The sequence below is a fragment of the Argopecten irradians genome, unplaced genomic scaffold, assembly GCF_041381155.1.
Source record: "Argopecten irradians isolate NY unplaced genomic scaffold, Ai_NY scaffold_0200, whole genome shotgun sequence".
NCBI lineage: Eukaryota > Metazoa > Mollusca > Bivalvia > Pectinida > Pectinidae > Argopecten > Argopecten irradians.
The window spans coordinates 34398-55550 of NW_027187667.1; the positions used below are offsets into that span (position 1 = coordinate 34398).

At 36.2% G+C, this 21153-nt stretch overlaps 1 protein-coding gene, 1 long non-coding RNA gene and 1 pseudogene across 2 annotated transcripts; 1 reads left to right on the top strand and 2 right to left on the bottom strand.

Annotated features, from left to right (window-relative positions):
• Positions 1–2341: 2341 nt before the first annotated feature.
• LOC138312079 (uncharacterized) lies at positions 2342–4765 on the bottom strand. Its single transcript, XR_011206846.1, has 3 exons — positions 4650–4765; positions 3583–3684; positions 2342–2981 (listed from the first exon to the last, which is right to left on the bottom strand). It is a non-coding gene; the product is annotated as an uncharacterized lncRNA (long non-coding RNA).
• A 7955-nt stretch (positions 4766–12720) lies between these two features.
• LOC138312078 (uncharacterized) lies at positions 12721–15757 on the top strand (annotated as a pseudogene).
• A 986-nt stretch (positions 15758–16743) lies between these two features.
• On the bottom strand, positions 16744–19290 carry LOC138312080 (uncharacterized). The gene is made up of 2 exons (XM_069253142.1): positions 18988–19290; positions 16744–18369 (listed from the first exon to the last, which is right to left on the bottom strand). The coding sequence occupies exons 1-2, from the start codon at positions 19202–19204 to the stop codon at positions 17087–17089; spliced, it is 1500 nt and encodes a 499-aa protein (XP_069109243.1). The 5' UTR covers positions 19205–19290; the 3' UTR covers positions 16744–17086.
• Positions 19291–21153: the final 1863 nt, after the last annotated feature.

The following is a 21153-nucleotide window of genomic DNA, read 5'->3' on the forward strand; positions in this document are numbered from 1 at the left end:
CCCCTTTATACCCACATGGCTTGGAATCCAGAAATAAATAATTTGAGTTTTAGAAGATAATCGAAATGTTCGGATCAAAAGATGGGTCGTTTCTGGACTTTTCGACAGTCTTCATCTATTTCTGTAAATGTAACGGAAAATTACGAACATTCCAGATTGCTAAATATACACTACACCAGTTCCTGCCAGATTCAGACCAGCTGAAGATGCCGAGTGAAACAAAAACAATCCAAACACATCATGGCTAAACGGAATCTCTTTGAAGATACGCAGTCATTACTTGGATATATGTATAACCTTACAGATGTGGAAATCTCACAGGAAAAACCAATACTTTAAGGCTAAATTCCAAATGGGAAAATCCGACACGAAGATCGTATCATTTGCACCAGAAAAAACATCCCATCTATGCAAAGTCAACGGCTATGCAATCCCCCATAAAGCTTTCTAATGTACTTTTGTCGCATGGAAATGACGGTAATATTGATTTTTTGTTTGTTTGTTTGATTAATTAACGTCCTATTAACAGCTATGGTCATGTAAGGACGGCCTCCCATGTATGCAATGTGTTGCGTGAATGTTGTGCGAGGTGCGTGTTTTTGGGAGGCTGCGGTATATTTATGTTGTGTATTCTTGTATAGTGGAACTGTTGCCCTTTTTATAGTGCTATATCACTGAAGCATGCCGCCGAAGACACCTAGCAACACACCCCACCCGGTCACATTATACCGACAACGGGCGAACCAGTCGTCCCACACCCCGTTTGCTGAGCGCTAAGCAGGAGAAATTTCAGGAAGATGTTTTAATGGAAATGATGCCAGGCAAAGTAACTGTTCAAGGAAAAGAACTTGTTTCAGTTTAGATGTGTATTTGTAAAACTGAATATATTTTGAAGTAAGTTATCAATAATATGAGCATTTTCATTGGTCAGGTATAGTTTTGGCAATTTCGGGCCTAATATGACAGACTTTGGTGCTATGTATTTGTAATGCTAAATATATTTTCATAATGTCATCAGTCTTGAAGAAAATTTTCAATGATATGAACATTTTCATTGGCCAGATATAGTTTTGGCTAAATCTGACAGTCTTTAGTGCAATGTATTCAAATACTGAATATATTTTGATAATGTGATTCTTGAAGAGTTATCAATAAAGATATTAGTATATTTATAATGCTCCATATATTCCCATATTATTTTGCTGTTTTAATGTTCTTTTATATATGTACTTTTTGTACTCGGTATTGTCATTTTGTTAAATACTTTAGAACTTGTTCAACATCGTTTGTCCACTTTGTATGCTATGCAAAACACTTACAAGTATGTTTTATAACAGAATACATTTCTTTTGTTTCAAATATACTATTATATCGATATAGTTGATTATATTGCTGGTTAACATATTCACCTTTAGGTACAAAGTAAAAGTATAAATGCATTAGTAAGTAATAATAACAGTATCAACTTGTTAATGCCTCCAGGAAGAAAATGTCCTGTAAACCCAGAACATTTTAAAGGGGAAACTAAGTCCACCTCAAGCGTATTTTAAGTGGATAATGTTTAGAAGTATAAGTATGTTCCAAGTCCAAAATCAATAGGAAATAAGTGCATTTTAAGTGGGTCTGTTTTAAAACACAATTATGAAATGTAGCTGTAAGCGTATTTCTGGTAGTCAAAGTGGATTTAAAGTGGATCACATAAGGGGATTTTAAGCGTCTAAAATATGTAAATGAGCTATCCAGTGGATTTGAAGTGGTCCCACTAAGGGGATTTGAAGTGGTCTCACTAAGGGGATTTGAAGTGGTCCCACTAAGGGGATTAGAAGTGTTCCCGCTAAGGGGATTTGAAGTGGTCCTAATAAGTGGATTTGAAGTGGTTATGCTAAGGGGATTTGAAGTGGTCCCACTAAGGGGATTTTAAGCGTCTAAAATATGTAAATGAGCTTACCAGTGGATTTGAAGTGGTCCCGCCAAGGGGATTTGAAGTTGTTCCGCTAAGGGGATTTGAAGTGGTTATGCTAAGGGGATTTGAAGTGGTCTCACTAAGGGGATTAAAAGTGGTCCTGGTAAGGGGATTTTAAGCGTCTAAAATATGTAAATGAGGAAACCAGTGCATTTGAAGTAGTCCCTCTAAGGGGATTTGAAGTGTCTAAACATCAAGAGCTAATATTCCATCAAAAGTATCTTTAGTAACTTCTGGATTCGTTTCTTAAATCAAAATTAAATTAAATTGCTGTAACAACTATTGTTTGAATCTCTAAGCAAAACTGGAGTCCAGAGGTTTGTGAAAGATCTTTTACTGGAATAGCTCTTACTTCTGAAAAAATAACAAACTTGACAATTAAATTTCAATGTATTGTATTTCATATAAACTAATTTCTTTTTTTAAAATACATTCTTAAATAAAGTAAATATGGAATGGTACACATAATAATCAGAAATAAATAAAATCATCTATTACATCATTATCTTAAATAACTTATATAACGGTATTATGAAACAGGATGTATCTGATCAAAACTACACATGACAAGTAGAAATACCATATTAGACATCCCAATTATTTGTATGAATACATATGTGTTAAAATATTCATTATCAAAAATAACATTACCTTCCCAAGCTCATTTCTTTGGCATAAATGAAATAGTAAAGAAATTAAAAGAAAAACAGCATATTTTGTGATATTTAACGACTTTTGTTAAGTTCGTAATCACAAAGTTACTAAACTAAAATATTGATCTTTAACCTGTACACGTTTAATATAGCTTGAAGGTGTCCGAACTGTTCCAATCTATTCCGATCTGTACTGGTATTACTGATTTTGACCAAGTGATACGGCTCTGGAGGTTCCAATCTATATATGGGTATCGCGGATTATGTACACCACACCTAATGATAATCTCATCTTTTGTACTGTATATGTCTGCATGGGGAAGTGTCTTCTCCATTTTTAACTCCAATCTGCACATGTATAGAACCTGGTTAAAGTAAAAAAAAATGAATGAAAGATAGCAACCAATTATAATAATTCATTTATTATGAATTTGTTTAAAAATCAAAACCAGGAAGGGTTAAAGATGCCCCACCGCTGACAAATGGTATTTTTTCATTATCAAAAACAGGAGTAGACGATTTAGTATTTTTCTTCAGTAACAAAAGTTACTTACTTTACACATTTATCACCATTGAAAAGTTTGAGCTTCTTATTTTACTTCAAGTTAAAAATATGAAAAATAATTAATTGCATCCCGAAAAAATTCCATGTCACTATATTCTATATGAAATGAAGTACTGATTGCGCATGCATCAATGGCGAAACAAATCATTTTATTTTGTGTGTGTGTTAATTCAAATGATGAATATCATTTATACTCTGTCGGCGGTGGAGCATCTTTAACATATTAGAATGATGTAATAGGGTTGTGGTTTTTCAATTAGAACTATTGTGATCACCATTTCAATTTACCTGGGTATATTAATTCATTTAGATTTATGAATTACACTGTAATTGATTAGTTGCTTTTGCACACAAACATTTATTCACAATGCATTACCATATTTATGAGTATATTTAATTACCAATGATAAAGATGAAAGTGTCGGACTGGTGCAAATTAATCTCCAAAAATCAGTCAAACGTACTTGTGGTTGTTTTCTTCTTTCCTCGCCATTCTGTTATTCCTGGAAAAAATTATATGAATGATATCATCACAAGCTAATTGCATGGAAGCCACAATAGGAAATTTCATTAAGAAAAATACTAGATCTTTAGAACCATAAATAATAATTATACTGTATTTAAAATTCCAAAATGTAAACAAATAAATTAAAATTTCATATTTAAGTTTAAATGGAAGGTAATTATATAAATATATATCTTATATTTTCTAAAACTTTTCATCAATATAAGACTATCCAATTTGAAAATAAATTTTCACATATTCATATTTGAATTATAATTTTTAATACACATATATCATAAAAATCCAGACAATTACATGCAAATATAGACCAATAAAATGCTTTGTATTTCAAAATATTCAATGTATTTTTGTTACAGCAATCAATGATCAATTGTTAGCAGCTTTGTTTAACAGAATTATACCGAGAATTACCAGGGTAATCTCGAGCTCTTATTCTTCCCAACCTGAACGACATCGGGCATTACACATAGTTGTGATTTATCTCCCCTCGGTAGCTCCGGTTGTTACTCTTCCATGTCAGTTACGATTTTTGAATAGGCCTAATTTTCTGTTGCCAACACGAAGATAACTTACAGATATTCATATTACAAGTTACATTTTTTTAATTCAATAATAGTTTAAGATGTACAAAACATAACATTTTTGTTACCAATCCTCATAAAACACAGACTTTTTGATAAAAAAGAACAAATAGACCCTCAGTATTTTCTTCTGAAAACAGTGAATTCAAAAAAATAAGATCGTTCAAACTCATCCAAATTATGTCCAAAATTCATGAAATACTTGGTATACATTAGTTATTTAAACCATGTTTTCAGTAATGATGTGATTTAGTTATTGACCAAAGCTAGAAATTTTGGTTCTGTGGTATTTTAAAATTTACGACCTGCTTCGTGTAACCGGTAGTTTAGGCTAATTCTATGGTGAAAATTGAAAACGTACCTTAATTCTGAAATGTAAAACTGGCAGTGATTGATGAATCAGCTAACAGACATGAAATAAACCCCCATCAAGTTGATTTAACATCGTCTGTACGCTTGGCAAGGCAGAGTCCGAGTAAACACCTTACTCTTTTCCCGCGAAAAGTCACGTGATCAACAAAGGGGATTCCCCGGTCGGGATTCCCCAGCAAAGTGCATGCTGTGCATCTTAATTAAACAAATCTTTGCCTCAGTGAGGCCTTCGGCAAATATTTCAACTAGTGTAGTTGTGAAATGATTTAGTGTATTAATGAAGTGTTTCTGGTGTTATTCTTGTAGAAAGATAATTTATTCATCGACAGTGTATTTACGACAACAGTGTTTACTCTTGGTTTCCGACATGCAGACTATGCCTCAGTGAAGCTTTCAATCCAAATATTTCGACCAGTTTTAATGTTGATAACTGGTGAAAGTGAACAAATCAAGTATTCCTGGTGTTATAATGATGGAAAGGTCGTTTACTCACAAGTGCCAGTCTGACTGCCTATTTACGACAAAATTGTTTACTGTACTTGTACTCGGTATTGTCATTTTGTTAAATACTTTAGAACTTGTTCAACATCGTTTGTCCACTTTGTATGCTATGCAAAACACTTACAAGTATGTTTTATAACAGAATACATTTCTTTTGTTTCAAATATACTATTATATCGATATAGTTGATTATATTGCTGGTTAACATATTCACCTTTAGGTACAAAGTCAAAGTATAAATGCATTAGTAAGTAATAATAACAGTATCAACTTGTTAATGCCTCCAGGAAGAAAATGTCCTGTAAATTAAGACTTCAGTCCCCATCCCTAGGAGATACACTGACCTACCTGGTCCTGTATCAACTTCTTACACTTTTTCAGAATCTTATGATCTTCCAGGTCCAGACCATCCATGGTGTTCTAACAATCAACCTTGGACTTCCAACATCAACAAACCCATTCCTTTGCGTCATTGTCATGCTCCTCTTCTGCTTCTTTCTTGGACTCTTCTATTGATATCCAACAACATGAAAGACTAGCCCCTGATCGGTCTATTCCTCGACGATCTCCAAGAAAACTTGCTGGCTTGACTTCTCCTTCACCTTGTGATGAATTGCATTGAAATGAATTGTAAATGTCAAAATTTTGATGGGGATACCAGACCAGTGTATTCTTGTAGCATATCTGCCGAAATTAGCGTACAGTCCGCTTAAATAATTGTAACAAAGGGGGTGCTTATTAATGAACCAAAATGTAAGTTAAGGATGAAAAACAAGAGGCCCAGAGGGCCTGTATCGCTCACCTGGTTTGTAATGCCAAGTAATGTTCTGAATACAGGTTCATTGTTTCTTTTCTGAAGGAATTTTAATATTAACATCTAAGTCCCCTATTGGGCCCCACCCCTCCTGCCCCCAGGGGGTCTGAGCCAAAGTTCTGTTCTCCTTCCCCAAAGGATGTTTATGGCCAAATGTGGTCACAATCCAAGCAAAACTCTAGGACAAGTAGCGAATTATAGGATTTACCTCTATTTCCCCTATTGGGCCCCACCCGTCCTGCCCCCGGGGGACCACAGCCACAATTTATACAAGTTCTGTTCCCCTTCCCCCAAGGATGATTTTGTGGCCAAATTTGGTTACATTCCATGCAGAAACTCTATGACTAGTAGCAATTAAAGGATTTACCTCTATTTCCCCTATTGGGCCCCGCCCCTCCTGCCCCCGAGGGACCAGAGCCAAAATTTATACAAGTTCTCTTTCCCCTCCCCCAAGGATTTTTGTGGCTAATTTTGGTTACAATCCATGCTGAACTCTAGGACAAGTAGCGATTTAAAGAATTTACCTCTATTTCCCCTATTGGGCCCCGCCCCTCCTGCCCCCGGGGGGCCAGAGCCAAAATTTATACAAACTCAGTTCTTATTCTCCCAAGGATATTTCTGGCCAAATTTGGTTACAATCCATGTACAACTCTATGACTAGTAGCGATTTAAAGGATTTACCTCTATTTCCCCTATTGGGCCCCGCCCCTCCTGCCCCCAGGGGGTCAGAGCCAAAATGTATACAAGTTCTGGTCTGCTTCAATAAAGGATGTTTGTGGCCAAATTTGGATACAATTCATGTAGAACTCCATGACAAGTAGCGATATAAAGGATTTACCTCTATTTCCCCTATTGGGCCCCGCCCCTCCTGCCCCTGGGGGGTCAGCGCCAAAATTTATACAAGTTATGTTCCCCTTCTCCCAAGGATGTTTGTGGCTAATTTTGGTTACAATCCATGTAGAACTCTAGGACAAGTAGCGATTTAAAGAATTTACCTTTATTTCCCATATTGGGCCCCGCCCCTCCTGCCCCCGGGGGGTCAGAGCCAAAATTTATACAAGTTCTGTTTCCCCCTCCCCCAAGGATAATTGTGGCCAAATTTGGTTACATTCCATGCAGAACTCTAGGACAAGTAGCGATTTAAAGGATTTACCTCTATTACCCCTATTGGGCCACGCCCCTCCTACCCCGGGGGGTCAGAGCCAAAATTTATACAAGTTCTGTTCCCCCTCCCCCAAGGATGTTTGCGGCCAAATTTGGTTACAATCCATGCAGAACTCTATGACTAGTAGCGATTTAAAGGAAATGTTGACGGACGGACGGACGACGGACGACAGACGCCGCGCCATGACATAAGCTCACCGGCCCTTCGGGCCAGGTGAGCTAAAAATCGGCCATATTTTTAATCTCTTATTTTCTATGCTTGTGGTACATTAATTCGTTGATGCATATTGGTTTCATTTTATCCTCCGAGACATGCATTATTATGATGTTATTTATTATTTCACATGTAAAAGACTTGCAAGTTCATGCAATATGGGATACAATGTTGTGTTAGAGCTCGAGGCATCACATATTGTAAAACATTGTAAAATCTTTAGGATTTGGGCGTTTATAAAGTAACTTAAACTCTTCCCAAAAATACGGGAGGGGCGCTAATACGATATATACAGGGTATATGTTATTGTGTGATATCTATCTTTTCTGTGTTTCTTATTTTATAATTCACCATTAATGGTATGAAGTTGTTGAAATTTTAATGAATTTTTAAGATCTTAGTTTTTGTTTGGATTCATTTTGTGTGACAGCAGTTTACTGTATTCATTATATATATTATATATTATTGTTTTAACAATAAGTTGTTTTGAACATCTCACCTGAATCAGTTACTTTCCTTTTTTTATCATTATATTATTGTTCATATTCTTCCAAGTGGAGTATGGTTACACACGGATGCATAGATGAATATTCCAGACTAGTAACCTACTTGAAGTGTAGCACCAACAACAAATCCTCCACTGTGTTGGACCTTTTTGTCACTGCAGTGATGAAATATGGATGCCATCAAGAGTTCGTTCTGACCAAGGAGGAGAAAATATTCAGATAGCCCTATTTATGAATTTGGTGCGGGACAATGCTAGGAACAGTCATATCACAGGTCGATATGTCAACAACCAGATAATAGAGAGATTGTAGAGGAATGTCCAGACTGAGGTTGGGGACAACCTTTATATGATATGGAGGATAGAGGAATTTTTGATCCAGGAAGCAAGACCGACATTTAATTGTGCCATGCAATTGGTGTTAGTCCCCAAAGTAAATCAACGTCTGACCAACTTCAGAGAGGCATGGAACAACCATCGAGTTAGGACAGAGTCGCAGCGTACACCAGAGCAGCTTTGGATGCTTGACATGTTTGAAAATGTGCAGACAATACACACAACAATGAGCGAGTTGCAAAACTCGGGTCATTTTAGTGATATTGAGGCAAAGTTGAGGTCATTTGGTCTGTCAAGGGATGATGTTGGTGTCGACATCAATGAAGAAGCTAGGGTTTTTTGTACCACAACATGGCGTTGAGCTTCCAGCTGACACCAGACAGACTCTTCTAACTGATCTAGAGTTTGTTTGTTTCTTTGATTAATTAACGTCCTATTAACAGCTATGGTCATGTAAGGACGGCCTCCCATGTATGCGGTGTGTTGCGTGTATGTTGTGCGAGGTGCGTGTTTTGGGAGACTGCGGTATATTTATGTTGTGTCTTCTTGTATAGTGGAACTGTTGCCCTTTTTATAGTGCTATATCACTGAAGCATGCCGCCGAATACACCAAGCAACACACTCCACCCAGTCACATTATACCGACAACGGACGAACCAGTCGTCCCACTCCCTGTATGCTGAGCGCTAAGCAGGAGCAGAAACTACCACTTTTATAGACTTTGGTGTGTCTCGGCCAGGGGACAGAACCCAGAGCCTTCCTCACAGACTCCAGAGATTACATCGCTTGAGGAGAAATACCTTTATTGTGCAGCCAAGATTCGAGAAGTTGTAGTTTTACCTGTAGACATGTATATATACTATGGTGATATTTCTATCATGTGTTGTGTACATCAGGAGAACTTATGTTAATCAAAGATCAGTGGACATTGTTATGTGTACTTAAAACATAGTTGTGATGTCATCTATTGTTGTTTAATTTCTGTACTTTAACTCCCGGATTATTGGACCATTACCTGTAACTGTCCTATATGTTACCTTTTACTGTCTTATATGTGGCTCCAATATAAGAGTCACTTATAAGACAGTAAAAGGTAGCATATGGGAGTTACACAATATGGGTGAGTACATATCTCCAGGCATAATACCATAATAATGTTAACACACAAACCTGTCGGAATATTCCATTATTTTTGAATCCAAATAAAGAAAAAAAAATCCCACACAATGAATATGAAGGGAATTTAATCCTCTATTGATTTAATAAAACACAATCACAGAATTTTTGTATATATCCCAGATAGAGTTTTCCTCCTTATTATGATTTCACCATTTAACACTTATCTACAACATTACCGGTAACTCGAATTTCCACATTCTGAAACCATGTTGTTTTGGTATACCACTTTTGATTTTAAATATCCAAATCATCTACATTGTAGTTTTACACTTATTTTAATATTAATTGTTTCAACAATATTTCAGGATTTTATCTAAATCCCATTGCACTGGAAGACCTTAAAGGCCTATTTTTTTTAAAAAATTGACCTAATTTTCAAAACAGGCCTAATATTGATAGAAAATAACCTAATAATAAAAAAAAGTCAAATTCTGAGCAAACTGGTCTAAAACTAACCACCACAGTACTAATTTCCATGACCCCAGTCTAACATTATAGCAGCGGTCTAATTTTCAGTGACGGGTCTAATTTTCAGTGATTGGTCTAATTTTCAGTGACCAGTCTAATGTTGGTGACCACAGTCTAATATTCCAGCGGTGGTCCAATTTTCAGTGACCAGTCTAATGTTGGTGACCACAGTATAATATTCCAGCTGTGGTCTAATTTTTAGTGACCGGTCTAATTTTGATGACCCCCAAGTCTAATTTTTATAGTGGTGGTCTAATTTTCAGTGACGAGTCTAATTTTAAGCGACTGGGTCAAATTCTGATGGCCTCGGTCTAATATTACAGCAATGATCTAATTTAAGCGACTGGGACTTATGTTGGTGACATCAGTCAAATATTATAGAGACTGTCTATCTAGCCGAGTCAAATATTGAAGGACTACATACTAGATATGTCTAATCAATTCAAAGGAGTTCCACTGAATGAGGCGTTTCCTTATCTTGTGCATTAGAAGTTTTCCTCTACTTAGTTTGAATTTATTACAACATTTTCTATAAAAATAAATCAACACTGATTATCTATGTCTTAAATATATTTGACGGCCGAATTACGACTACCTTATGGTAAACAGTACCGTCAACTAGCATTAAAAGTTGACCACCCTATTTACGATCGTTGCACATGTAGCTTAATTTGAGTGAGCCTAGGTCCGTAAATAGAGATAGTTTGTATGGTCTGATAACAGAATTTGTGTCATGTACTCACGTATTCATAAGACCGGTCTTGTGTTACGTATAGTGTATCGTCTCTCTCCGGGTGTAGCTTACGACCGCTATATAAAGGCTATCCCGAGCGTATAACGAGTCCGAAGTCAGATTCATGTTTGAGTACCAGGAGCAAGTGGAACCTAAGGAGAGGGTTTCTCGAATACGAGTTTCCCTAACTCATTGTGTAAATGAATTAGATGACCTTAATTTTAAGCTAAATGTGTGCAGACTACACTCTTCAGCCTCCCGCTGTGATAGACAGATTTACCTGTGCCCGGCCGGCTTACTGGTCATCAGAATAACTCCTTGTTCAAGGGACAATCGGCCCAGTCACACCAAATCATCCAGAGGCGGACGACATATCAAACTCAAAAATACTTACGGGATTACCTCACTTCTAAATAGTTTTCAAGTAATCAACTATTATAATTGAACTAACGACCATGCTCGCCTGTAAAGAATGTGGTTAACAATACGCCAATCACAGGAATTTGATGAGGCACGTAAATGTAGTGCACCGGGATGATATTACTTTTAAGATGTGCCCCATTGCCAATAGTAAGAATGTGTTTACGAGGACAAATCAGTTCACAGGACACCTTAAGAATTAGCATAATCTGCTTCCCGAGGAGGCCAGAAACACTGCTAGGAATGTGTCGTGGGTAAAGAACACATGGGAGGAATTTTTCTCACTTAAGAAAAGAAGAACAGCGACTCTTAGGAAAAGTGGTGTTAAAGACGAAGATGGTTTAATTAATATTATCCACCCGTTAGATGTAGTTTGTATAGAAATACTAAAGCGTAAGTAGCTTTTATACTGGTCTAAATGCCCAATGATGTAGTGGGCATGGCATCGATGATTTATTTGGGACACGGCATGCTCCATAATATGAAATGGGCAAACGACTATATGTAACTGCCCAATATGTATTATAGGCGAGTAGGGCTTTGCCTAACTGTGCGCCCAGTCATCGAATGAGGATGCCCATATTTGCCCAGAATACTGGTATTATAAAGACGGTGATTAGAGTTTAGTGCGGGTCTGGCGTGAGTCTGTGAGAGAGTGGAGTTGTATGGAAGGTGTGCGAGAGATAGGGCCTGAGCGTGTTGTCACCTTTGTACATTATACTTTTGGGATTTATAAGTGTTGTTCACTTACTCAACTGGTAACGTCTAACATACGACGCCCACAAAATTTAGTGACGTCAACGCTACCTCAGGTGGTTCGCGGGTCACGTCCCATGTTGGCGCCTCGCTATTGTCGAGGACGGAAGCCCGGTGGATTATATTTTATAAGCGATCTCCGAATTGGAGAGAGCGTCCATGTCTGCCGCCGGAGACCGAAGTGAATCAAGGCACGCCCCCCCGGAGAAGGACGTTGTACCCAAATTGATACTGTACCCAAATTGATACCCTAATTGAAAAAATACCTAAAACATTTGTGTTGTTAAAGTTTACCTCATTTCTCAGTGATGATATCAAAGATACATCATTTATTGATAATTACGCTTCGTTTTATGTAACTATTTCTGTTATTTTCTCTGAAAGATAACTTTGAAATCGATAACTCTGTCTGAAATGTGTTAATCCCTAGAAATGTGTCCATGCGACAATTACTATTTGTACTATATTAGTTTTTTTAAAGCGTAAGGTTTCCTCAAAGAGAATTTTATTAAATAATGAAATTCAAGATATAAACACATAACAGAAATAGAAAAAATATAGTTGCCTTACATTATTTTTCTATCTAATCGCGTGCAAAATGCTCTTTGTACAGCGTTATTTCTCCATCTTGTTTTTTACTAAAACTGTTACTAGATTCAAGTATCTTGTAACTTGATTGATTTATAGTAATGTTTTGTAGTTTTTTAACATTGATTTTTTTACAATCATTAAAAATAATTGATAGTGGTCTTATGACATATACACCACAATGGAACTATATAGGCTTAGGTGAATGCCACAAAAACTGAATTTAAATCATTGAAATATCATACAGGTCATTACATGGTCTTACGGGGGTACTGAATTAGCGCAGGTTCTGTTGTGAAAACACTTGTACAATTTTTACAGTAAAATGTATAGTTGTATTCAGTATAACTCAGTTTAATAAACACAACTCAGTCACGTGACTTCCTGTGACCCACTTCGTGACCGGCGGCCATATTGGAGGTGAAGCTTCGCCATTGTTTACTTTACACCTATCGAAGATTTGTCAGCCTACGGGGATATTTTATAAACATTATAACATCCGAAAGCATGATCCATCATGGATAAGAAGCTATCCAAAGGCGAACTTACGTATCGTGAAAAGTTAGATACTATTTCTAGGCGGAGATATGACGATAAATTGACTTTGATAGGAAATCAAGATCCCTACAGTCTTACAAAAGAAAGATGGTCTGTCAGTGTAGAGAAGTGGGCGCGCGTAGCATACCGGACATTTCAAACTTTTTAATATACACAACGAGTGCATATACACATGAAGAGATGAAATCATACAAAGGATTAACAGCATATAATCAGTTTGTTAACGGATGGGTGCGAGACGTGAAAGTTTGTGTTATTGATGGCCTCTGCCTACACACTGCACGGGTAAGTCCAGTCAACTGACCCACATATTTTTTATGTTTTTATGATTTTTTTTTGTGAGCTCGTGATGCGATGCATACTACTGATTATTGTTGTTATCATATCAATAGGCTCCCCATTTCATGAAAATTCCCGTTTTTTAAATTATTGATAGTATGATACTGGAATACTTAGCATTTAAGTACGTAGATAAGCTACTGTCAGTACTGAGGAAAACCTATACCAGGTAAATTATACTGCAGTATAGGTTATAAAATCTTAAGTCTTAAGATTACATAATTTTTAACGTTGATGCAAAAATTTCATGTGAATTTTTTAATGGGATGGTCAGTTATTATAACTGATGTATTTATACAAAAAAAAAATACAGAAATAATTTTTATGGTGTTGAAGTATGAATATAAATTACATACCTTAATACAATCTACCCCATAAGCAACAAGGGTTTAAATAGGACCAAATTTGAGCTAACATTTCACAAAATTATTGCACAGATCTAGAGTAAGCTTAAGAAATTAATCAATTTGCAAAAGAAATTGAATACAGAATTCGATGCATGTACGGTTTTCATAGTTTCAGTTAAATCAAGGTAATTACTACTTATAAGTAAATTGAGGTCTCAAAAAGGATGAAGGGTTCTTAAAGGGACAGGGATTCTTATTGGGAGGAATATGGTAACTGTCATAAATGAACAATTTTGATATTTTCCTGTCTTTATTTTTTTCATTTTTTTTTTCTAAATTTTCTTTTGTAGGTGATGCATTCACAACGTCTCAGCGACACACCACTAACGCCATGGGCTATTATCAAATCTGACGGAAAAGTTCTTGCTGCACACTGCAACTGTATGGCTGGATTGGGAGAGGCATGCACACACATTGCTGCCATGCTTTTTTCCATTGAGGCAACATCAAATGTGAGACAATCAAAGACTGTGACAGAGGATAAGGCATACTGGCTTCCAGCATCTGTGAAAGGGGTAAAATGTGCCAAAATCAAAGACATTGATTTTACTTCTGCAAAGCTAAAGAAGAGGAATCTTGATTCCCAATTTACAGACACTCCATTACAGAAAAGAGGGACTTTACCACAAAAAAACAATTGAACCACCATCAGAGGATAGAATTAGAACTTTCTTACAGAAGCTAAGTGAAACAGGGGCACAATCTGCAATACTTAGTGTGAAGCACGAGTTTCAGGCACCATTTGTACCAAAAGCATTAGACGAAAGATTTCCAAAGGTGTTGTCAGAACTTTTTCATCCTGACATGCTTGAAGCATCATTCAGTGAGATTCTTAAACATTGTAAGGACATTAATGTGTCAATTTCAAAGGAGGAGGCTGAAAGTGTTGAAAAAGCTACCAGACAGCAGACAGAGTGTAAACTTTGGAACCGGTTTAGATCTGGACGGATAACAGCATCACGAATGCATACAGCATGTCACAGTAGTCCTGCAGCACCATCAGAAAGTTTGATTAGAGCCGTTTGCAATCCTGAATCAACAAAGTTTACATCAGCTGCAACAGCATGGGGATGCACTCACGAAAAGGTTGCTAGGGAGACCTACACCGAGGCCCTTCAGACTCTTCATGACAACTTTGTAGTTGAGGCAGTAGGGCTTACACTTAATCCAGACTTTCCCCTATTTGGAGCATCACCTGATGGAGCTGTGTCATGTGACTGCTGTGGAGAAGGCGTGGTGGAAATCAAATGCCCATATTGTGTACGATCTTCAAATCTAGATGCTTATAGTGGTACATCATCATGTCTTGAAGACACAGGTGAAGGCAAGACATTAAAGAAAAAGCATCCCTATTTCTATCAAGTACAAGCCCAGATACATCTTTGTGGGAAAGAATATGCAGACTTTGTTGTTTGGACAGAGAAGGAAGTCCATATTGAACGAATCGAACCAGATACCGAATTGTGGGAGGAAATGAAAGAAAAAGCTGAAAAGATGAAAACTTCCATGCTATGGCTATTATGCCAGAGTTGGTGGGAAGGTTCTTTTCTCGTTTAAACACACCGCCACTGTTGTCATCAACAAATGACCTTGGAAATAAACAGTCATCTACGAGTGAACCAAACAGAGACACATACTGCTTCTGTCAGCAAGGAGAAACTGACATGATGGTGGCATGCGACAACCAAAACTGTCCATATCAGTGGTTTCATCTGTCTTGTCTTAAACTTACCAAGTCAAAGCTTCCCAAAGGAAAGTGGTTTTGCCCCGACTGTAGTCGTTTACCAGAGTTTAGTAAGAAAAGGTGTGGAAAGAGAAAAAGGACAAATAATGAATGAATTGAGAAAGATGTGTATATTAAACAATATACTAGAGTGGACTAGCTACTGGTCATGACACTATGTTTATGATGTGAAAACCAATATATACATGAAATGGTTGTAGAGATGCATTAAGTAACCTATATGATATGGCTATAGGTACATGTTAAGTTATCAATGTTCATTACATTTAAAATTTTTGTTCAATGTACATGTGCTCTATCTATATTGTTGAAGATAAATCCATGTATATATAATATATATACACATATACTACAGATAATTAAAATGTAGAAAAGGATTTTTCTCGTTGTTTATATTTACATGTATTGTCTACAAATTTATTAAATTAACTTACATGTAAAGTTATTATTATGCATATGGTCATTTAAGAACTTGCCCGATTTTGGCAATAGAAAAAGGGATTTGGAAAAGTACTGTTAATTAAAATGCTGGAGCATTAACTAACTTATCATTTGATAAATACCTCTAGAATAGAGACCAAAGTAAGAAAGATGTCTGTTCATGATCAATACTTCAATTCATGCCTACTATTCCTTGTAGGGTAACCACTTTCTGACATTGCTTGAACATTAAAATAAAATATTATTGTAGTATATTTTCAAACTTGCAATATTTTTGATCAAAGGAATTTGAAGGGCAGATAAGAATAAACCTGTGAGGAAGACAAGGATATGACAGACATCTTTCTAAATTTTGTTTCTTAGTCTGTTAGTGATAATGATCCTGGGATTGATGCAGGTAGTGTTGGGAATCTGTTGAAATTTCACCATCAATGAAATTTGTAATCTGTTTGTGGCAACCGATCAATTTTGGTGGTAAATTCTACTTTTGAAACGATCATCAATGTTTACATTTCATAATTGATTATCGGAAATTGGTTGTCTTAACAATTAAATATAGTTTATAACCGATAACAAGGACAAGTCAACACTAGATGCAGGGGTGATATAGTTGTAGGTCAAAACCACAGGCATGTGCATTAAAGAGTAATATAATGGAGTTCATTACATTTTAAAATTTAATGCAAGTGCCTGTTTTTAATTAAAGCAAATTGAGGAACACTCGATTATCACACCACTTATTCAAATATACATTAAAAATATATAAAGATTTGAAAATTTTAAATACTTCAAATACTGGTGCTCATGATTTTTTTGTCTTTCACAAACAATAATGCATTTAATATAAAATGAATCAGTTATGTGACAATTGAGGTCCATGGTTTCATTTGAGAAGAAAGGAAAACAATATTCTATATTTGGACACTGACAATTTAATATAGCTATAGGTTGTTACACAATGCAAGTACACACCTTTTACAGCAATATCAAAATACAATAAAGTACTGTACAGAATCTGAAAATTAAATCTTACTATCAGACAAATTAAATCTGTTCAACTTTTAGTTGTACGCACATTTGTAATTAATATATTTCTATTAAAAACAAGTGATCTGAAAATTATAAGTTAGTTGAAAGTTCATAGTACAATGAATATGTCTGAATGTATTGAGAACATTTTAATATAATTGCAAAGGGGAGATAGACAACCCAATATCCATCTGTAGCTAATACACTATAAGTACTGCAGTGAAGATTTTCTAATCAAATGGAACAACAGATTTGCACATATTTGTCAGTGCACAACAAACGGTAACAATCTTATCAATCGTAGGTGTTGACTCATCAGTCGAGCTGAAATAGTCCAAGGGCAAAGTGTCATGCGTGATCTTGTACTTATTTCGGACTAAGCCAATAACCCTTTCCACATGGATGCGGACATGTGCCAGTTTTCTGGTACTCTCTAGGTCGATTGCAGCCAACTGATCCTTTCCCTTTGTAAATGCAGGAATTCTAAGTTCACTATTCGCTTGAGCGACACTATCTGCTATATCGAATCCTCTGTCAGCAAGAACTAAATCACCATATTCCAACCTGTCAAGAAATTCACTGTCATTTGTAATAAATTTGTCAGAAGCACGACCTCCATAGGCATCACTGATAAACACGATGGTGCCCTGTGGTGATATACCAATCAAAAACTTCACTGTGTTGTGGTGTTTGTATGAACTCCAGGTTTGAGCTCGTGCTGTCAAGTCAGATGGCCTTTCTGAAAAGACTTCAAAACAGTCTATAATGACAGCTACCTTTAGACCAAAGTACTTCCTAAATTCCATAGGCATTGTCTCTCTTCGTTCCTCCTTTGATGGCCAATAAATAAGTGGCTTCAACATCATGTACATAATGTTCAATGTATTTAAGAAAGTTCTTGAGACAGTGGAAGCTGATACCTTAAATTTATCTGCCAAATATGTCACGGGCAAATTCAATTTCAGGCGCATAAGCACAAGAATCATCATCTTCTGAAATTTTGTTAAAGAACTGTTGTGTGAGGTAGAGAGCTCAGGTTCAACCAACCAAAACAATGTCATCAAAACAGCAAATGAGGGCAATCCAGTAAAATATTTCACTTTTTCGTCGTCAAATTTGAAAGTTTCCTCCGAAATTGAAGAAGCCGCAAGCTGTTCTTTCAAGGCAATATTTTCAACAAGCAGTCTGTTGAGTTCATTCTCCATACCATTAATTGTAACTGATGAAAGGTCAGTTTGCATTGATTTTTCATTATCTGCATCATCGTCCACTATGTCCATCTGGATATCTGAATGAGGTTCCTCTGATTCTTCATTAACAGTCATGATCTCCTTTGAATTGAAGAGTGCCACTAAAGATTGTGCTGCTTCCACATTTCTTCGTTTTTGAACTCTGCCCTTCAGCCGATATCCTCTTTCTGGGGTTGGATTGGTCAGCTTCACTTTCTGATGACCCAGCTTCAAAGAAGGAGCCCAGTCAATGGAGTTTTCAGGATATAGACTAGAGGGTTTTCCTGAAAAGAAGTTAATGATCAAATGTCAATAGTTTACAGTAACAGCCAAAATTAACTACTGAATTATCATCTAAATAATTTTCATATCTAATTGGCACCCAGCTGGTATTGATATATCAGTATATCTGAATACTTGCATTTTACATTTTCATCTATCAGTTAATCAATCTCCTTCATTATATTGGAAGATTTTGATATATTAAATTTGTAATTCGTACTTCAAGTCTTCAATGCATAGTGTCGTTATTTATCAATATATTGTAAACTAGTACTGTTATTCACGTTTGAGTCATTTTGAATTATGATTCCAGCGAAGTTAAAATGTAAATCTACGTACGAGAAATTGAAATAGACTGGTTGTCATATCTATGGGTCAATTTCATACTTATAATGCAATTGTCGCGTGAACGTACTCGTGTACAGGGTGTAGGCCTAACGCTAATATATATTCACGTTATACAGTATGTAAAGTGACATACATCTACATCTACATATTGCACTGACCACCTTCATCAAGCTGAAGTTTATGTCTATTTCATACGGTACAAATGTACATGATTAACCGTATGTGATTACATTTGAACACTGGCATATATCATAAATAGTAGCATTGCCTACCTGACACGAAGTGTTCAGAACACACCCTCAGGTATGGGTAGGACGATGGTGCTAGATCAGCTCTACTGATTTTAGATAACCACAACGTTCTTCTTTTTTCTGTTAATTCTTGTGTCTTTTCACCTTGCGAAGTGATAACTGCTGGTAAACGAAAGAAAGAAACTTTGTCCCTCCCACCTGTGTTGTTACAACCAATCATCGCACAGTAGTTCACCATTTTGAATACATTAATAGTAGAAATATAGTTCTAGGTCAAACGATGCGCATTGTTGATTTTCACCTCCAATATGGCGGCTATTTAACATACCGGAAGTAGTGTGACGTCATCGGAAATCTATGTATTGGTCCGATGTTGTACGCCCAATGGTTGGCCTGCTTACATTGGTAAAATGTTGGCCCATTATTGGCAAATTGGCCGATTCCCAATACAGTTTCATTGGGCCAATGCGACGTGTGACAGAAAAAAACTTTCAATAAAATAATGAAACAATGTTATGTACTACACACAGTTGCTAGAAATTTCTCTAATGACCGTGAGTTGATGTAATTAAAAAAAAAAACACTTTTTTTCTTTATTTCCTAGGCCTATTTTATTTTTTGTCTTAATCCTCAGTGTGTATCTGCGAGATTCATTACTTGAATTTAATGTTTGCATCTTTGACTCGGTCTTCTGGTCATACTTATACCATTACGTGTACACGGATAATTTCCGCTGGCGGACACTATCAATTATCCACATCTGCTATGAGTCACGTGACTATTCCCGCCAAGACCAACCCCATCTATTTGTATCTGGACCACACTCTATAGCTAGTTGACCAGGAGCTGACCAGCACACATGAATTCATATTGAGTTTTGCTGACATATAGGAAGAATTACTTCAAGACCACATCAAAATTGTAAGTAGAGTTACTTTTGTTATAATATACTAGTTAATGATCAGTAATAATGATATTATATCTGTTTTAACGTTGTGGTGATGTACAGATTGTTTGGTGTATGTTTATAGTTCCATTTCCATGTTCAAACTAAAGCTAAACCTTTGCCAATTTATCAGTACTATTACACATGCCAAAAACATATTTCACAAAATTTGTGATCAGGTTGAAAGTGGTACATGTAGATGTAGATAATTAACATGTTATAAAACATGCGCATTATGTACATGCAACAACGGAATATATTATTTTTGAAAGGCTGGGAACGTCCTACTTAAACATTGGGGTGGTTATAGTGGCCAGCCTCTGCTGCTGCATGTAAACATTACCACATGGTCAGTGTACGTATACACCGTAGATGGTGAGGAAAGATTAAGTTTGAATAACATCGACAGACATAATAACATTATTTCATAAGTAGTATAAGTTATTTGTCTGATATGATATAGAGTTTGAAAGTTCTAATAAAGAAGTACCTTTTAACAGCATTAGAGCAAATTTCAAATTATATATCAGTACAGAAAATTCCTTTTGAATTATAATTAATGTTGCTATAATCAGGCTGCATACGATCAAGCCTACTTTAGATAAGCAACTTAACAAGTGAAGAGTTATATATAATTATATACAAGTTTACAATTTTGAATACATAATCCAATGCTGAAATGGTTGTGATGTATAGAATAGATTACACTCCCTTCACAACATTCCTCTGTAACATGAAACTAAAATCCCACACCCCTTATTTCTTTTCCGTCCATATTCTAAACACTGACCACTAGTCTCCCTCCAGGCACTTGATAAGAAGGTTATTGATAACAAAACTACAGCATCACCTGGTTATGGTGGAAATCCCCAAAGTATGTGCACATTTTGCTGCTTGGATATAGATAGTACACACAATTTTATAAGTATTCCCAAAAAATGTGAGAACAATTGAAACAACAAGGGAGTCATTTGTCTAATAAGCTAATAAATAAATTAGTTTTAGTTACAAGAATGATTGTTTCAGGAAGTTATGTTTTGTTTTTTCTATTGTCACAGATTACCAACCTGCCAACAATTGTCCGCTACCTGCACTCGCCGGATTCAAACAACGAGTTTTTTAATTGGCATGGAAAGGACACCAAAAGGGCCTTTTCAAGCCTCATTATGAGCATATATAGGGGTCGGTACCCGGTGGTGTATCCGAGCAGAGTTAAAACTAAATGGCGACTGCCTGTCCTT

Bases quoted from the DNA above. Each gene is read 5' to 3' on its own strand.
- LOC138312080 (XM_069253142.1), bottom strand. From the start codon at position 19,204: ATGGTGAACTACTGTGCGATGATTGGTTGTAACAACACAGGTGGGAGG. The intron at 18,370-18,987 runs GTAGGCAATGCT...ACTTCTTTTCAG, and splicing joins TTCTGAACACTTCGTGTCAG to GAAAACCCTCTAGTCTATAT.